This window comes from Pan paniscus, chromosome 16 (assembly GCF_029289425.2).
Source record: "Pan paniscus chromosome 16, NHGRI_mPanPan1-v2.0_pri, whole genome shotgun sequence".
Taxonomy (NCBI): domain Eukaryota; kingdom Metazoa; phylum Chordata; class Mammalia; order Primates; family Hominidae; genus Pan; species Pan paniscus.
The window spans coordinates 7143445-7160191 of NC_073265.2; the positions used below are offsets into that span (position 1 = coordinate 7143445).

At 46.1% G+C, this 16747-nt stretch overlaps 1 protein-coding gene across 3 annotated transcripts in view; it reads left to right on the top strand.

Moving 5' to 3' along the window:
- The window catches only part of LOC100976978 (E3 ubiquitin-protein ligase HERC2), a 209560-nt gene that overhangs the window by 181929 nt on the left and 10884 nt on the right, over nt 1-16747 (top strand). For all 3 annotated transcript variants that reach the window (XM_034938387.3, XM_034938388.3, XM_034938393.3), the window contains 7 exons: nt 3204-3418; nt 6063-6240; nt 6632-6793; nt 8303-8394; nt 8595-8734; nt 13699-13886; nt 14656-14853. In XM_034938387.3, coding sequence (XP_034794278.3) covers nt 3204-3418; nt 6063-6240; nt 6632-6793; nt 8303-8394; nt 8595-8734; nt 13699-13886; nt 14656-14853 — 1173 coding nt within the window. The remainder of the gene's footprint in view (nt 1-3203; nt 3419-6062; nt 6241-6631; nt 6794-8302; nt 8395-8594; nt 8735-13698; nt 13887-14655; nt 14854-16747) is intronic.

The window sequence follows — 16747 nt, forward strand, 5'->3', positions numbered from 1 at the left end:
ACCTCCTCCCATGAATCACAAATGTTCTTAATGGCATTTATAATGGTGATGGCTTTCCAGAAGGTTTTCAATTTAGTTTGTCCACATCCGTTAGAGGAATCACTGTCTATGGCAGCTATAGCCTTATGAAATGTATTTCTTAAATAACAAGATTTGAAAGTCGAAATTACTCCTTGATCCATGTGGCTGCAGAAAAAATGATGTGTTAGCAGGCATGAAAACAACTTTAATCTCTTTGTACATGTTCATCAGAGCTCTTGGGTGACCAGGTACATTGTCAATGAGTAGTAATGTTTTGAAAGAAATCTTTTTTTCTGAGCAGTAGGCCTCAATAGTGGGCTTAAAATATTCAGTGAACCATGCTGTAAACAAATGTGCTGACTTCCAGGTTTTGTTCTATTTCTGGAGCACAGTCAGAGTGGAGTTAGCATAATTCTTAAGGGCCCTAAGATTTTCAGAATGGTCAATGAGCATTGACTTCAACGAGTTCAACTAATAGAGTCACCAGCTGCGTTAGCCCCTAACAAAAGATTTGAAGCTTTGAAGGCAAACATTGACTTCTCCTAGCTATGAAAGTCCTAGATGGTGTCTTCTTCTGATAGAAGGTTGTTCCATCTACGTTGAAAGCCTGTTGTTTAGCGTAGCCACCTTCATCACTGATCTTGGCTAGATCTTCTGGGTAACTTGCTGCAGCTTCTACATCAGCACTTGCTACTTTCCCTCACACTTTTATGTTATGAAGACGGCGTCTTTCCTTAAACCTCAGGAACCAATCTCTGTTACCTTCAGACTTTCCTTCAGCAGCCTTCTCACCTCTGTTAGCCTTTGTGGAATTGAAGAGAGTTAGCAAGCTCTGGATTAGCTTTGGCTTAAGGGAATATTGTGTCCGTTTTGATCTTCTGTCTATGCCAGACATTCTCTATATCAGCAATAAGACTGTTTTGCATTCTCATCATTTGTGTGTTTACAAGAATTGCACTTAATTGTGCTTCAAGAACTTTTTCTTGGGTAACTGGTGCAAGAGGCCTAGCATTCAGCCTGTCTTGGCTTTCAGTGTGCCTTACTCACTAATCTTAATCATTTCTAGCTTTTGACTTAAAGTGAGAAATATGCAACTCTTCCTTTCACTTGAACTCTTAGAGGCCACTGTAGGGTTATTAAGTGGCCTAATTTCAATAAGTTGTGTCTCAGGGACATAATAGGGAGGTCTGAGGAGAGGGAGAGAGATGGGAGAACAGCTGGTTGGCGGAGCAATCAGAACATACACAACATTTATCATTTAAGTTCACCGTCTTCTATGGGTGTGGTTTGTGGTGCCTCAAAACAAGTACAACAGTAACATCAAACATTACTGATCACAGATCATCATAACAGATAAAATAATGAAAAAGTTTAAAATATTGCAAGAATTATCAAAACGTGACATAGTGACGGTAAGTCAGCACATGCTTTTGGGAAAATGGCGCCGATAGACTTGATCAGTGTAGGGTTGCCACAGACCTTCGGTTTATAAAAAACAGTATCTGCGAGGTACAGTAAAGCAAGGCACAGTCAAATGGGGTGTACCTGTATACAGGAGCACACATATTTAGAAGCAGGGATCATTGTGAACCGTATCAGAGGCAGACTGCTAGCACAGGTGTCGAAGTGGTCTAGCCTCATAAAAAGGTTTGAAATATAGCCCCTCTGTGTCAATTCTCAGGAGAATTCTGTTTCTTTTCATTGTTTCTCTGGTTATTTTAACATAGGTACTTAAAAACCTAAAGTTAATTAGTATTTCTCCCCTCCTCCCAATCAGTGACCCCTTGTTACCCAGTGTTTGGGTTCTAACCTATTCCCCTCTGCCATAGACGTTGTTGTTGTTTTGGTTGTTTTATATGGACTGTGGTTTTTTTTTTGAGTTAGCCAAATGTTGCACATCTTTGCTTACTATCATTTCTTACCATCATTTGTTATGTCTCAGATCTTATAAAATCATTTCCTTCTCCTTTAGCATATCTTTCTCAATTTAGTGAAATTCTTTCGTTGGTTAATTCTGATTGTTTGTTTCAAAATATCTTCATTTTGTCCTTTTTCTAGGGTAGGGGTTGGTAAACACTTTCTGTAAAGGGCACAATGGTATTTTCAGCTTTGGGCCATATGGTCTCTGTTGCGACTACAAAAGCAGCCCTGGACATATTATAAATGAGTGGGTGTGGCCGTGTTCCCGTAAAGCTTCATTTACAGAAACAAATGATGGGCCTGATTTGGCACATGGGCCATAATTTGCCAACTCCTGTTGTAGTTATGAATTCTCAGGGGCAAGCCTCTGTCTCGCTGTCAGTGCTGAGGCTGAGAAGGGCAGCTTTCTGTGGTGTTCTTCTTATTCACAGTCACTGAGGGGCAACCCTTTGGAGCCCCACTTTATATAGGAAGTCCTTGGAGGCATGCTGCATTACCCTGCACCATGTGCACCCCAGAGCCTCACACCCTCCCCACTAGAAGCTGGCTTTGGGTGTGGGGCTTGTTTATCCACCTGAGTTTGGGTTTCACTTCCTGCATTGGCCCTTGTGGCTTCCTTATATTATGTCAGTGCAGCAGCACGTTTGAAAGATGTCTAAAACAGCATGGAACAGCATTTAAGTTTTTATCAGGAGGGATGTTTGCCTTCATTTGGAAAACGGCAGTCTGATTTAGTGTGTGTATGTTTTTAAATTAATCATTTTTTAAAATTAATCATAGATGTTTTGTGTCCTAAAACATTCCCACTTAGATTAAAAAAAAAAAAAGTGTTTTTTCCCGTGTGGTTTATATGCTGCCCTGCTGAAGTATTAAAATGTATTTGTGTTCTTTTATGGGTATGTTTTGTGGCTGTTATTGTCAGAGTTTTGCATATAGTAGATAATTAAATTGTTTTTTATTTTTCTTGGTGTTAATTGTAGTTGGTATTCTACACAAAAATGGAAGAGCTTCCAGCAAGAAGACCTTATTTTCACAATATGTTTTCTGAATTTGGAATTTCTAATAGTCATGTTTTTATTTCATTTCTAGTACTTTGATAGAGCATGTATAAAGGCATAAACTTATATTCCTGAGATTTTTAACTTTAAATTTTATTTCTATGTGGTAAAAATGTCTAAAGCATGGATTAGGTTTATGAATTAGTAAATTTAGGGGATATTGAGATTAAAAACTGATGTTACTATTGCTTTTTATTTTCTTAGCTGTATGCCACTGGGTATGGTGCAGGTGGCAGACTAGGCATTGGAGGGACAGAGTCGGTGTCTACCCCAACATTGCTTGAATCCATTCAGCATGTGTTTATTAAGAAAGTAGCTGTGAACTCTGGAGGAAAGCACTGCCTTGCCCTGTCTTCAGAAGGAGAAGTTTACTCTTGGGGTGAGGCAGAAGATGGGAAGTTGGGGCATGGCAACAGAAGGTATGATGTGAAAAAATTATTTCAACATTCTATTTGTCTTTGTTTTTGTTTGTTTTAATGCTGCTACAATCTATTGGCGCTTTGTTTTTCAAGGCAACATTTACAATACTCTCAAACTAAATAATGTTAATGACTCATTTGGCAGAAATAGTTTTATGTTCCAATACGAAGGCTTACCCGTATGATTCCTCTGTTGAGAGGGAAAAAAAAGTCAATTCTGTGTTTTTGATGACAAGTACTAAGTAAGTGTTTTTTTGTCCTTCTCCCTTAAATCATCCACTGAATCACGTTTGGCATTTTGTGTAACGTGCGTGATACTAGAACTGCAAATACAGAGGAAATGGCAGGGGTGAGGAAGAAAGAACACACAGTTGACACCATTTTTAAAAGAATGAACCAAACTCACAAGTATTAAAAAATTAATGAGAACTACCAGCCAGATTGGAGTAACAGGGGCCTTCTTATCCTAGGAATAACTAAACCACCATATAAAATATATTAAACAGGTCCGGCGTGGTGGCTCACGCCTGTAATCCCAGCACTTTGGGAAGCTGAGGTGGGCAGATTGCTTGAACTCAGGAGTTCAAGACTAGCCTGGGCAACATGATGAAACCCCATTTCTACAAAAAATAGAAAAAAAGTTAGCCAGATGTGGTGGCACACACCTGTAGTCCCAGCTTCTCGGGAGGTGGAGGTTGCAGTGAGCTGAGATTGCGCCACTGCACTCCAGCCTGGGGAACAGAGCGAGACTCCATCTCAAAAAAAAAAAAAAGAGGAAAAAATAATTTGGCAAACTCCAACATCCATTTCTGATAAAAACTCTGAGTAGTCTAGGAGTAAGAGGTCTCTTCCTTTACCTGATAAAGGGCATCTCTGTTAACCTAGAGCTTAGGTTGTAGTTAATGGCAACAGACCAAAAGCTTTCCCCCTGAGTTGAGGATCAAGGCAAGGATGTCTGCTATCACCACTTCTCTTCAACATTGTGCAACAGGTTTAGTAAGTGCGGTACAGCAGTGCAAAGAAATAAAAGGCATCTAGATTGTAAAGAGAATTAAAACTGTCTTTTTTGCAGAAAACATTGTTTATGCGGAGAACCTGGTGGTATTTACAAAAAGCTGCTAGAACTGATAAGTGAGGCTAGCAGTGTTGCGGGATAGAAGATCAATAAATAAAAGTTACTTGTATGTCTATACGTATACATATACGTAACCAGAAAGTGAAATTTTAAAATACCACTTAGAATACCCTCTCCCAGAATTGAAAAACTATGGGATAAATCTGACCCAAAAATGTGAATGACCCTGTAGACAGAAGACTACAAAGTATTGCTGAGATAATTTTTAAAAAACCTAAAGTCGTGAAGGGGCATGCTGTGTTCATGGAGCAGAGGAGTCAGTATTGTTAATTTGCTGGTTATCCTCAAATCTATAGATTCAACACCTTCCCAATCAAGATTTGTATAAAAATTGATAAGCGGAGCATAAAATGTATATGGAGATGCAAATGGCCTAGAATAGTCAAATCAACTTTGAAAATGAGGAAAAGGTCGGAAGACTTGCACTACCTGACTTAAGCCTCATTTATAGCTGCAGTAAACAGCATGGCTTGGTGCTGGCAAAAAGAGAGAGAGACAGATACATCAATGGAGCAGAATAGGGAATCCAGAAACCGGCTGGCAAATGCTGACAAGATGAGTGTGGAAAAATGAAACTGGACTTCTCACAGTTTCTAGTGCACAGTTTATACGAGTGCACGGCCAGTTCACTGGAGAAAATATACTATTTTCAACAGGTGGTTTTGAATAATTGGATAACCTATGGCAAGAAATGAACTTAAATTCATACTTTACACCATATCCAAACATTAATTCAAAATGAACCATAGTCATGAATGTAGAATGTAAAATGTAAAACTTAAAAGTTCTGGAAGAAAACATGAGAAAATTTTTGTGACTTTAGGTCAGAAAAGATTTTTAGATTGAACTCCAAAAGCATGATTCATGAAAGAAAAATATAACTTGGACTTTATAAAAATTATGAACTGTTCTTCAAAAGACACTATGAAGAGATTGAAACCACAAGCTGGGAAAGGATATTCACAATCATATAATCTGACTAAGGTCTGACAGCCAAAATATATAAAGAACTTCTTTCAGAACTTAATAAGAAAACAAAAAGTTTGTTATCAGTAGTCACTATGTTATAGACTAGTGACATTCATATGTTAAAACTCCTTAAATGAATTGTTAATTCATAGTGGGGGTGAGGTGCAAACTTTCCTTATAGGGCCAGATGGTAACTATTTTAGGAGTTGCATATGATTCTTTTTTTTTTTTAAACCCGTTAAAACGTAAAACCTGTTCTCAGCTCATAGGCCTTTGAAAAATGGTCTGTGCTTCGAACTTGACCCAGTATGTGTGGTCACTTTCCAGCCTCTGAGTCAGAGCTGGGGAAGCCCTGTCCTCTGGCCTTGTACAGGAAGGAGGTAGGAAGTGGTGACCTTTTGAGTTTAGGTCTGAATGATTCTTCTTGATTGATTTAACAATTAACTGATTAGGAAGGTGTAGATTGAGAGGTATTTAATACGCTGAAAAATGTTTAAGAATAAAAATGTGTTTCCATTATATTTGGTGACTTTTTTGCAGTCCGTGTGACCGCCCTCGTGTCATCGAGTCTCTGAGAGGAATTGAAGTGGTCGATGTTGCTGCTGGCGGAGCCCACAGCGCCTGTGTCACAGCAGCCGGGGACCTCTACACATGGGGCAAAGGCCGCTACGGCCGGCTGGGGCACAGCGACAGTGAGGACCAGCTGAAGCCGAAGCTGGTGAGGAGGTGCCGTGCGCAGAGGCCGGAGGCTGCATGCTCCTCACTGCTGCTGTCAGATGGGGGCGGTTTGCCACCGTTGTTATGAAAAATGCTTTGGCTTCTAGAAGGCCCACTGTATTTTTGGGTGCAAGAAGTGAATAAACAGCCTTCATGGTGATGTAGGGTTGGCTCATCAAAGACGCTGATACCTCCTCCTGCGGTTTAGATGCATGTAGTTCAAATAGATGAAGGTGCTTTCTCTTTTGTCTTATAGGATTTTAGAAATCACCTCTTTGTAAAGGCTTAAAACAGGTACCCCCATAAAAAAAGAATGGCAGTGTTGTGAAGCCAGTCCTGTGGCAAGCCTTCTTGTGTTGTGCTTGGCCAACCCAAGTCCCTTTTCTCTGAAGGTGGAGGCGCTGCAGGGCCACCGTGTGGTTGACATCGCCTGTGGCAGTGGAGACGCCCAGACCCTCTGCCTCACAGATGACGACACTGTCTGGTCCTGGGGGGACGGGGACTACGGCAAGCTCGGCCGGGGAGGCAGCGATGGCTGTAAAGTGCCTATGAAGGTATTTCCCATTCTTTCCCTGCCCAGTGCTCTCCCAGCTCACCGCAGTCAGGGGCCCCCAGGGCCCCTCTGGGAAAACACAGCCTCAGAGCCACCATTACTGCCCCCCGTGTGTGCTCCTTAGGAGCACTTTAAACTCCTCTTTACCTTCTTTCCAGTAAATATAATGGGTAATTGGCTAGAAAGTGTGTGGAGGGCCTAGAGGGAGTAAGGTGTTCTGTGTGCTGTGTGCATTCTCTTGAGAAGTGGATGGGATCATCCGGGCACCGTGGAGCCTCCTGGTTTATAGCATGTAGGCCTGTCTCAGAGAAGGATATCACATGGCTCACACTCTCTCAGTTTACAGTGGTGTGGAGTTGCCACGGCACGCGCTTGGGGGTGCCAGTGCTTGCTAAAGGGACTGCATCTGGGTTAGCCGGGGCCATCTGAGGTGGGTGTCCTGTGAGGAGCGAGAGCAAGGCCTGCACAGCGCCTGAGTCCTGCAGTCCTGGTGGGGTCGGCGGCTCTGCTCCACTCAAGCCCGGTGGCTGCAGGCGATTTCTTATCTTTGCCAGAATGTCTTTTGCTCTTGTGAATGGGTGGCTTGTACGTGGATCAGGTCCTGCACATGCTTCTCAGTGACCTCAGTGCATGCACACCACACTGCCGTGTGTAGCCCAGGTGCTCTGCTGGGTACTTGGGAGCCTGGTGCTGCGAACCTGTCTCTGCCTGGCCTCCTCTCTCGTGGGGCTGTGGGGTTGCACGTGTGGCACAGGTGCTTCTGGAGCAGACCCTCATCAGTGGCATGTGTCAGAGGCCCCTCCTTGTGGGAAAGAGCCTGGGGTTTGCACTTCCAAGGCTGAGGATGCTGGGCATCAGAGGGGCTGGAGCAGGACGTCCCGATGCCATTGTGGTAGGGCCGGACACCAGGGCCCTACCACATTGTCTCATTTAGAGAATGAAGTCAGTTTTAATTAATTTGAGTTCAGAATTGAATATAAGAACTTACGTATGAGAGCAATCACAGAGGTCATGAGGAGCAGCTTGCGGGATAGGGAAAGTTGGCTGGCAGGTGTGCAGTGTGGAGGGTGGGTGGGGCCCAGTGCTTTTGGCCATCCCTCCCCTTGCCTGCTGCTCCTCCCCCGCGGGCCTCTGCTCTGAGAGGGCTGGGGCAGGTGAGGAGAGACACAGGGATTGCTGGAGTTTGGTGCTCCTGCACAGAGAAGCATGGTTGCGGGAGGCCATTCTGGGGAGAGGCTTGCAGGCCTCACCTGCAAAGCTCCCATTTCTGGTTCCCTTTGCTGGGTCCCACCAGGCCACAGTGTGCCAGCGGGTGTGCTGTCAGTCACGGTCCCGCCTGCCTCCTGAGAGTGCTGAGATTAAGTGGAATATGATTTTACGTTGCACTAATTATTCATCATGGGTACAAGTTTTCAGAATTCTTACTAGATTTAGTTAAATCTCAGTGTGGTTATAGCAGTCAGCAGGAGCCTTGTTGCTGTCTGTCTAATTGAACCTTTTCCCCCTCTAGATTGATTCTCTTACTGGTCTTGGAGTAGTTAAAGTGGAATGCGGATCCCAGTTTTCTGTTGCCCTTACCAAATCTGGAGCTGTTTATACCTGGTACGCAAGATTCTGTTTGTTTAAACCCACTAAAACCAGATTTGTATTGGGTTATATGCACCACCTTTTCATGGATGGGAATGTAGCTTCTGCAGCAGGCTATGGTTGTGTCCTGAACAGCAGAGGCTGCCCAGGAGGCTGGTCAGGGTGGTCAGTGAGATCACCTTGCCCCATAATTTCCATGCTTCCTTTGTGTGCAGGGGCAAAGGCGATTATCACAGGTTGGGCCATGGATCAGATGACCATGTTCGAAGGCCTCGGCAGGTCCAAGGGTTGCAGGGGAAGAAAGTCATCGCCATCGCCACTGGCTCCCTGCACTGTGTGTGCTGCACAGAGGATGGTAGGTAGGGGCTCAGTGCCGCAGGACTGAGGCCTGTGAATCTAAGAGGGTTGAGCATGAATGACATGCGCAGCCTTAAAAGGGGGCACAGGCCAGGTGTGGTGGCTCACTCCTGTTGCCCCAGCACTTTGGGAGGCTGAGGCAGGCGGATCACGAGGTCAAGAGATCGAGACCAGCCTGGCCTACACGGTAAACATCATCTCTACTAAAAATACAAAAATTAGCTGGGTATGGTGGCGCGCGCCTGTAATCTCAGCTACTCAAGAGGCTGAGGCAGGAGAATCACTTGAACCCGGGAGGTGGAGGTTGCAGTGAGCCAAGATCGTGCCATTGCACTCCAGCCTGGTGACAGAGCAAGACTGTCTCAAAAAAAAAAAAAAAAAAAAAAGAGGCAAAGGCTTATACTGTGTCCTGAGAATCTATCTGCAGTCAGCAGGGCTTTGGCCCTGTCATCTTCAGCCCCTGCTGTTAAACCTGTGAATGAGTTCTATTTATTACTTATTACTGGGCTGTGCAGAACAGAGCTAGCAGCCAGCCTGAGACGTGTCCTTAGACAGACTTGCTGCAGGCTTGGCCCTCTGCTGGTGTCTGGGAACCTGGGTTTCGGGAGGGATCCCCTGTTCCCTAGGTGGTAGGTGTGGTTCACTGTGCCTGAACTGTCTGTACAAGCGACATGTTCTGTGCTGAAATCTGCTTTCCTTGGTCTGGAACTTGGTACACGCCAGGCAGGGGGTGCCTGTGTGATCAGCCCTGATGGAAACCCTGGGCCTGGAGTCTCTACCCAGCTTCCCGGCAGACATCACCTGACACAGCTCAGTGCCGGGGCAGTTAAGCTCGTCCTGTGTGGCTCCTGTGGGAGAGGACTCTGGAAGCTTGCTCCTGGTTCCCCCACTGCTTTGCCACAGGTCCCTATCCCTGTGCTGGTCTTACTCTGTGTCCTCTTGCCATAATACACTGTAACTGTGAGGAGGAGTGTATGCTGAGTCTTGTACGTCATGCTGGAGAATCAGGAGCGTGGGGCGGTCCGGGGAACCCCAACACAATGGCAAAAGGGACTTTTCAGGTCAAATGAAGTTTGTGAGTCAGCTGACTTGATGATATGGAGATTATTCTGGATTATTTAGTGGGCCCAGTGTAATCACACAGACCCTTTGATCAGAAAAGGAGGCAGAAGAGTCAGTCAGAGATGTGACTGAAGAGGTAGTAGAAAGATTTTCAAAGTCTGAGAGCTCTCTACCCTCTGTTGCTGGCTTTCGTGGAGGAACAGGGCTGGGGAATGGGGTGGCCCCTGGAAGCTGGGAATAGCTCAGCCAGCAAGGAACCTGGACCTCAGTCCCACAGAGAACTGAGCTGTGTCTGAATGAGCAAGGAAACTCTCCCCTGGGGCCTCTGGGAAGGGAGACCCATGCGGGACTTCTCACCTGCAGAGCGAAAGGATCCTAAGTGTGGTTTAAGCCAGCCGGGCCGTGGGGATGTGTTATGGCAGCAGTGAAAAACGTGGGCGCCATCTTTCATTAACATGGCCTTCGCACAAACTGTGCTCCTCGTTAAAGCCTTTGGTGAATTATATAAGCATGCACCCTTTAATCATTTCATTGAGGGAAGAGGCTCATGGATGAATGAGCAACTTCTGTGGCCTGTAGTGGAAGGACATTGTAGTTCTTGATCCAGAACTTTTTATTTGATTTATTTAATTCTTTTAAATTTTGAGACAAATCACAGTTGGAAGCAAACCAGTTGGAAGTACATTACCTAGAACTTGCTTATCCCAGTCCACATGAGAGTGAGTTGCTGTCCTGCTGCCGCGTCCTGAGCTTTTCAGTGTGTTTCCCACAAACAGGGAGGCTCGTCCTGCCAGCCAGTTCACACTCCCCCACCCCGCCTGACGCCCATGCCCATTTGCAGCACATTGCCTGCCAGTCAGCTGGCAAGCTGTATCCTCTGTCCTGTGACACTCTCTCAGTGCCTGGCATCATCGTTTCACTTCCTCGTCTTCCTGGGCTTCTTGCAACTTGACACCAGTTATTTTGTAGCACATCTTCTGTTTGGATTTTTTGCGATGTTTCTGCATAGATTCGGGTTGTGTGTCTTTGATCGTCACAGTTCATCCTTGCAGGTGACATGCAGTTTGTCTGCTTGCTGATGATGCTCACTACAGTTGCTTGGTTACATTGTCTGCCATGCTTTTCACTGCGAACATTCTTTATAATTAACAAGTATTTAGTAGGGACATCCTGAATCTATTTAAATATTCCTTTCTCATGCAGCTTTGAATCAATTCATGTATTTGTTTTATCTGAGTGGGAATCATGGATCCTAATGTATTCATTGGGGTATATAGTCTATTTATTTTGATGCTCTAGTTGTGCTCTATTTGGCTGGCTCTGCCCCCTTTTTGTGTGTCCCCGTTGTCTGGGAGTACTTCCTTGCTCTGGCAGAAGAAGATGATTAGCCTCCGCTTGTTCCCGCCATGCCCCACGCCTCGAACTGGCCATTTCTCCAGGGAGCCCTGGCATCTGTGGAGGAGAATGGCCTTGAGAAGACAAGGTCTGGATGATGGGTGTGCTCATTGCTATTGAGGCGTCACCGCTCCCCAGACCTCCTCAGTGGACAAAGCCAGGGAATAGTAATGTAAACAATACCCGGGTTTATGTTTGATGTCTGTTGAAAACTGTGAGTTCCCACCAGTATCCCCAGGTCCAGTTTGGATCCACAGGGTTCATTCCAGTTTTCTCATGGCAACCTTGCAGATCCTTTCTCTTCTGGCGACTTGGCCACTCCCCCCGTGCATAACCAGCATCTCATCCTCCCCTGTGTGGCTCCTCCCCTTGCATGTGGGGCTCTTGGCTGACTCCCCTCGGAGCTAGCACCTGGGTGGAAGCCCTCCTCACTCTCACAGACTCATTCCCTATGCCCAGCTGCGTCTGCAGAGACACCCTCCTCACCTTGTGTGTGCGACACCCGCCTCGTGGCTTTAGGACCAACGTGTGGAGAGCAGGCAGGGGCAGGAGACAAGTACACTGCCCTTGACCACGCAGGCGTCACACTTTCCAGACACCCGAGGAGTCTCTCTGGATTTGACAATCCTGATGGTGTCTCCAGAGAACATGAGCCTTGTTTCCATCCTGGTCACCAGGGACCTTGCCTGAGAATATTTTCCGGTGGTATTTCTTGGTTGAGGTCCCACACGGTGCACTGAAAAGTGTGATGATTCTTGTGAATGGTGAATCTTATGTTTAGGATATGAACAGAAACGGCATGTTCTTTTTTTATGTTATTTTTAAAATTTATTTTTATTTCAACAAGTTTTTGGTGAACAGGTGGTGTTTGGTTACATGAATAAGCTCTTTAGAGGTGATGTCTGAGAGGTGGGTGCTCCCATCACCCAAGTAGTGTACACAGTACCCAATGTGTAGTCTTTTATCCCTCACTCCTCTCCTACCCTTTCCCCCGAGTCTCCAAAGTCCATTGTGTCATTCTTATGCCGTTGCATCCTCATCGCATGAGAACATATGGTTTGGTTTTCCGTTCCTGAGTTACTTTACTTAGAATAATGGTCTCTAGTCCCATCCAGGTTGTGGCAAATGCAATCATTTCATTCCTTTTTATGGCTAGTAGTATTCCATGGTGTATATATACCACATTTTCTTTATCCATTCATTGATGGATGGGCTTTGGAGCTGGTTCCATATTTGTGTAATTGCAAATTGTGCTGCTATAAACATGCGTGTGCAAGTGCTTTTTCAAATAATGACGTCTTTTCTTCTGGGTAGGTACCTAGTGGTGGGATTGCTGGATCAAATGGTAGGTCTACTTTTAGTTCTTTGAGGAATCTCCACACTTTTCCATAGTGGAGCGTGGAAAATGCTTTCCATCACAACGCGTTTTCACAGATAGCTTGTTGTTAGTTTTTATCGCCCTCTAGTGGGGGAAAATCTCAATGTGTTGTACTGGTTTCTGTTCCCACCAGCAGTATAAGTGTTCCCTTTTCACCACATCCATACCAACATCTATTTTTTTTTATTCTTATTTTATTATGGCCTTTCTTGCAGGAGTGAGGTGGTATCACATTGTGGTTTTGATTTTAAAAACATAGATTTTCAGGTGGATCACCAAGTCAGGAGTTCGAGACCAGCCTGACCCACATGGTGAAACCCTGTCTCTGCTAAAAATACAAAAATTAGCTGGGCATGGTGGCGCGTGCCTGTGAGCCTAGCTACTCAGGAGGCTGAGGCCGGAGAATCGCTCAAACCCGGGAGGCGGAGGTTGTGGTGAGCTGAGATCGCACCACTGCATTCCAGCCTGGGCGACAAAGTGAGACTTCATCACAGTGGTTCATGCATGTAATCCCAACACTTTGGGAGATGAGGTGGGAGGATCACTTGAGCTGGGGAGGTTGAGGCTGCAGTGAACCGTGATTATGCCAGTTTACTCCAGCCTGGGCAACAGAGTGTGAGACCCTGTCTCAAAAAAAAAAGTATAAAATAAATAAAACAGACTTTTCCTTTTCTGTTTTGCATGCAAGAGCAATTTGGAATGTTAGGGATATTGCTATGTGTTTTAATATTAGATGGATTTGGGATGTTCGGGATATTGCTATCTGTTCTAATATCATTCTGATGGAGAACTGCTGCTGTTCATGCCTAGTCCTGAGAACTAACACTGTTGGAGGCTTAAGACCAGAGTTGTGTGTCTCTCACTAGAAGAGGCCTGGTGGCCAACAGGGGCTGTGGAGAGTCCTGGGAAGTACACTCGCCTCTTTGGATGTGTAATTAGCATGTATTCATGTTTAGGTCATACATAAAGCAGACTTTCATGTCTAGGTCATATGTAAAGTTGACAACTAGGTCAACACCAGCTGAAGGGCAGGGAGCGTTGGTGCTGTGTGTGGTGGGAAGACACTGGCAGCCATGCGTTTGTTGGCCCTAGTATACAGGTTCTGATTCTAAATTCACTTCATTCAGGTGAGGTTTATACATGGGGCGACAATGATGAGGGACAACTGGGAGACGGAACCACCAATGCCATCCAGAGGCCTCGGTTGGTAGCTGCCCTTCAGGGTAAGAAGGTCAACCGTGTGGCCTGTGGCTCAGCACATACCCTCGCCTGGTCGACCAGCAAGCCCGCCAGTGCTGGCAAACTCCCTGCACAGGTGAGTCCGGGCAGGTTGGGTGGGTCGGGGGCAAGCAAAGTGTGCTCCTGTCACATGCTGCATCCTGTCGTTGTGTGTTTACAGAGGCTTCTTGGTGAAAATAATTCAGGCTCAGTAAATGTTAACCACACAGTGGTTTAAGAACCTTGATATTTGGCTGGTTGCGGTGGCTCACGCCTGTAATCCCAACACTTTGGGAGGCCAAGGTGGGCGGATTGCTTGAACTCAGGAGTTCAGGACCAGCCTGGACAACATAGCAAAACCCTGTCTCTACAAAATTAGCCAGGCATAGTGGCATGCACCTGTAGTCCCAGCTACCTGGGAGGCTGAGGGCTGAGGTGGGAGGATCACTTGAGTCTGAAAGGTCCAAGCTGCAGTGATTGCACCACTGCTCTCTTACTTGGGTGACAGAGTGAGACCCTGTCTCAAAAGAACCTTAATGTTCATGCCAGCCAATATTCTGTGTGTACAGTGTGTATCACCTTCTGTATCTTATAACCCACACCAAACTGTTCCACACCAAACTGTTCTGCTAGTACATGCCTCACATTTCTTAGTAAATTTATTTGTATAGACTAATTTTTTTTACAGTCAAACTGGACAGAATATTATTTTAAAAGCAGCACAGTGAGGTTGTGCAAACCAAACTCAGACACCATAGTGCTTCTCTGTTTTTGAAACAATTGTTTTCAGAATCCTTAATGGATGCCACACTGGCCCCCGTGTGCCTTTGGTGCCTGAGGGGCTGAAGGCCATTTCTGTGTTCTAGGTCCCCATGGAGTACAATCACCTGCAGGAGATCCCCATCATTGCGCTGAGGAACCGTCTGCTGCTGCTGCACCATCTCTCCGAGCTCTTCTGCCCCTGCATCCCCATGTTCGACCTGGAAGGCTCGCTCGACGAAACTGGACTCGGGCCTTCTGTTGGGTTCGACACTCTCCGAGGAATTCTGATATCCCAGGGAAAGGTATTCAAGTGGCAATCTTTGCTCTAGGGGAAACTGGTGTCTTCAGTACATGTAACCCAATAGAATTCCTATACTGGGAATAGAACACATAGAATACAGCTCATTCAGCAAATGTTCACGGAATGCCTCCTGCATGCCAGGCTCTGTTCTGGGTACTTTATATCAATGAGAAAACAGACAAAAATCTGTTCCCTTTTGGAGTTTATATTAAAAACAAACAGTAAGATGCTGCATCTCTCCTTCATAATCTCTGCCTCTCACTGCTCCAGAAGGATGAGGTGGGGCCTTCATAAACTAAGCCTTTGTTCCTGCTGTCCTTCTCTGCCTGCCTGGCCTTGTGGCTATGGCAAGTCCCCACTGACACAGGAAGGCCGGCGATTGGGCTGTTTCTCTCAGGATGTCCAGCAGAGGGGGCCAGGAGTCACAGATATATCACCTCGAAGGTCCATGCCTGAATGTGTAGAGATTGCTGGCCAAGTGAGAATTAACAGGTGGTGAATAATACAGTCATGAGTGAAGGCATCTGAAAGTCACCAGGCAGGTTTTGACCTGTAGATGTTGCTAATAGTTGGAGCTTTCTAGAAGTTGGGTTAGTTTCTGGCAAGCAGCTTGACAAGATGATCTCGAAGGGGCTAATTACCATACGGTAGGGGCATCTCTGTATAGGGAAAAGTTATAGAATTGGATTGAGGACCACTAATCTTGATTGTGATTCTCTAATGTATTTTGTTGTCGAATATTATGGCCCATTCTTAGTGATTTAATAAAATTGCAATGTTTTGGAGTCCTGTCCCAGCAGGTTACTTTTTAAAGACCGGCTTTGTTTCCACTTGGCTAGAACGATTTCTGCTGAACAGGACTGGTACATTCATTTTACTTTCACGTGTGCCTGAGGGTGGAAGTGGTCAGGCTTGTGTTTAATGGAAAGACCATCTCTCTGATGAGAGAGGCAGAAGAAATCTTGGGCAGGTAAAATGGATAGGAAACATAATTTCAATTACTGTTCAATAATAAAAAGTAGCAAACGATTAATTTTACCTTCTTTTTTTAATCCTTCAAAGTGGTGATGATAATAGGCAGCACAGAGGAAAAAAACCTTTCTTTGTAGGGAGAAAAAAAGTGAGAGGCAGGGCACGTCCCACCTGGCCCTGTGCGAGCGTTGTGCAGGCTGTGAGCGGGGCACGGGTGGGAGCTGGTGTGTGGTAGGGGAGCGGTGGGCAGCAGCATCTGGCACCTGCTGGGGCTGCAGGAGAGCAGGGGAGTGCTGAGGGCGTCTGAAAGGTACCTCTGGTCAGGGAATGTGTAGGCAGCCTCGGTTCTGGTCCTGGTTATGGTGAGGATCGGCCTCAGAGAGTGGGTGTTACTACTCCTGGTCCAGAGCACCAAAATGGACTCTCCAGGAAGGTGGGCGGGCTGGTGACTGGGAGGAGAGGGGAGTGCTCCTGTGGAGGGAGAGCTGCCCTGAGGTCCAGGCAGGGCCTCTGGGAGCAGGATGAGTCTGGGCTATGCGAGAGGCATGGGGCTGGGGTGCCGCCAGGATACCCTTTCTGGGTCTCCTCTGGCACTTGGGGCCCTCACCTCCTGCCTTCAGGGCTTGGAGTTCTTAGGCTTTGAGCTGGGCAAGGGCTCAGCCTCCACTGAGGGACCCTTGTGCTCCCACAGCCCACCCCTAACCGAAAGAAGGCACAATTGCCTACTTGGCCAAGAGAGCTGAGACCCCTGCTGACCTGTCTCATCCCTTTCCACTGGCACGGCTGCGTGCTGCATCCTCTGCCCTTTCCCCACGGGCATGGCCGACCTGCTCCCTCCTGGGGAACGGCTGGGTCCTCACTGTGGTGCTGATGTTTGGCCACGCCCTGCTGTCTTCACCCCAGGCACTCCCGATTTCTTTTAG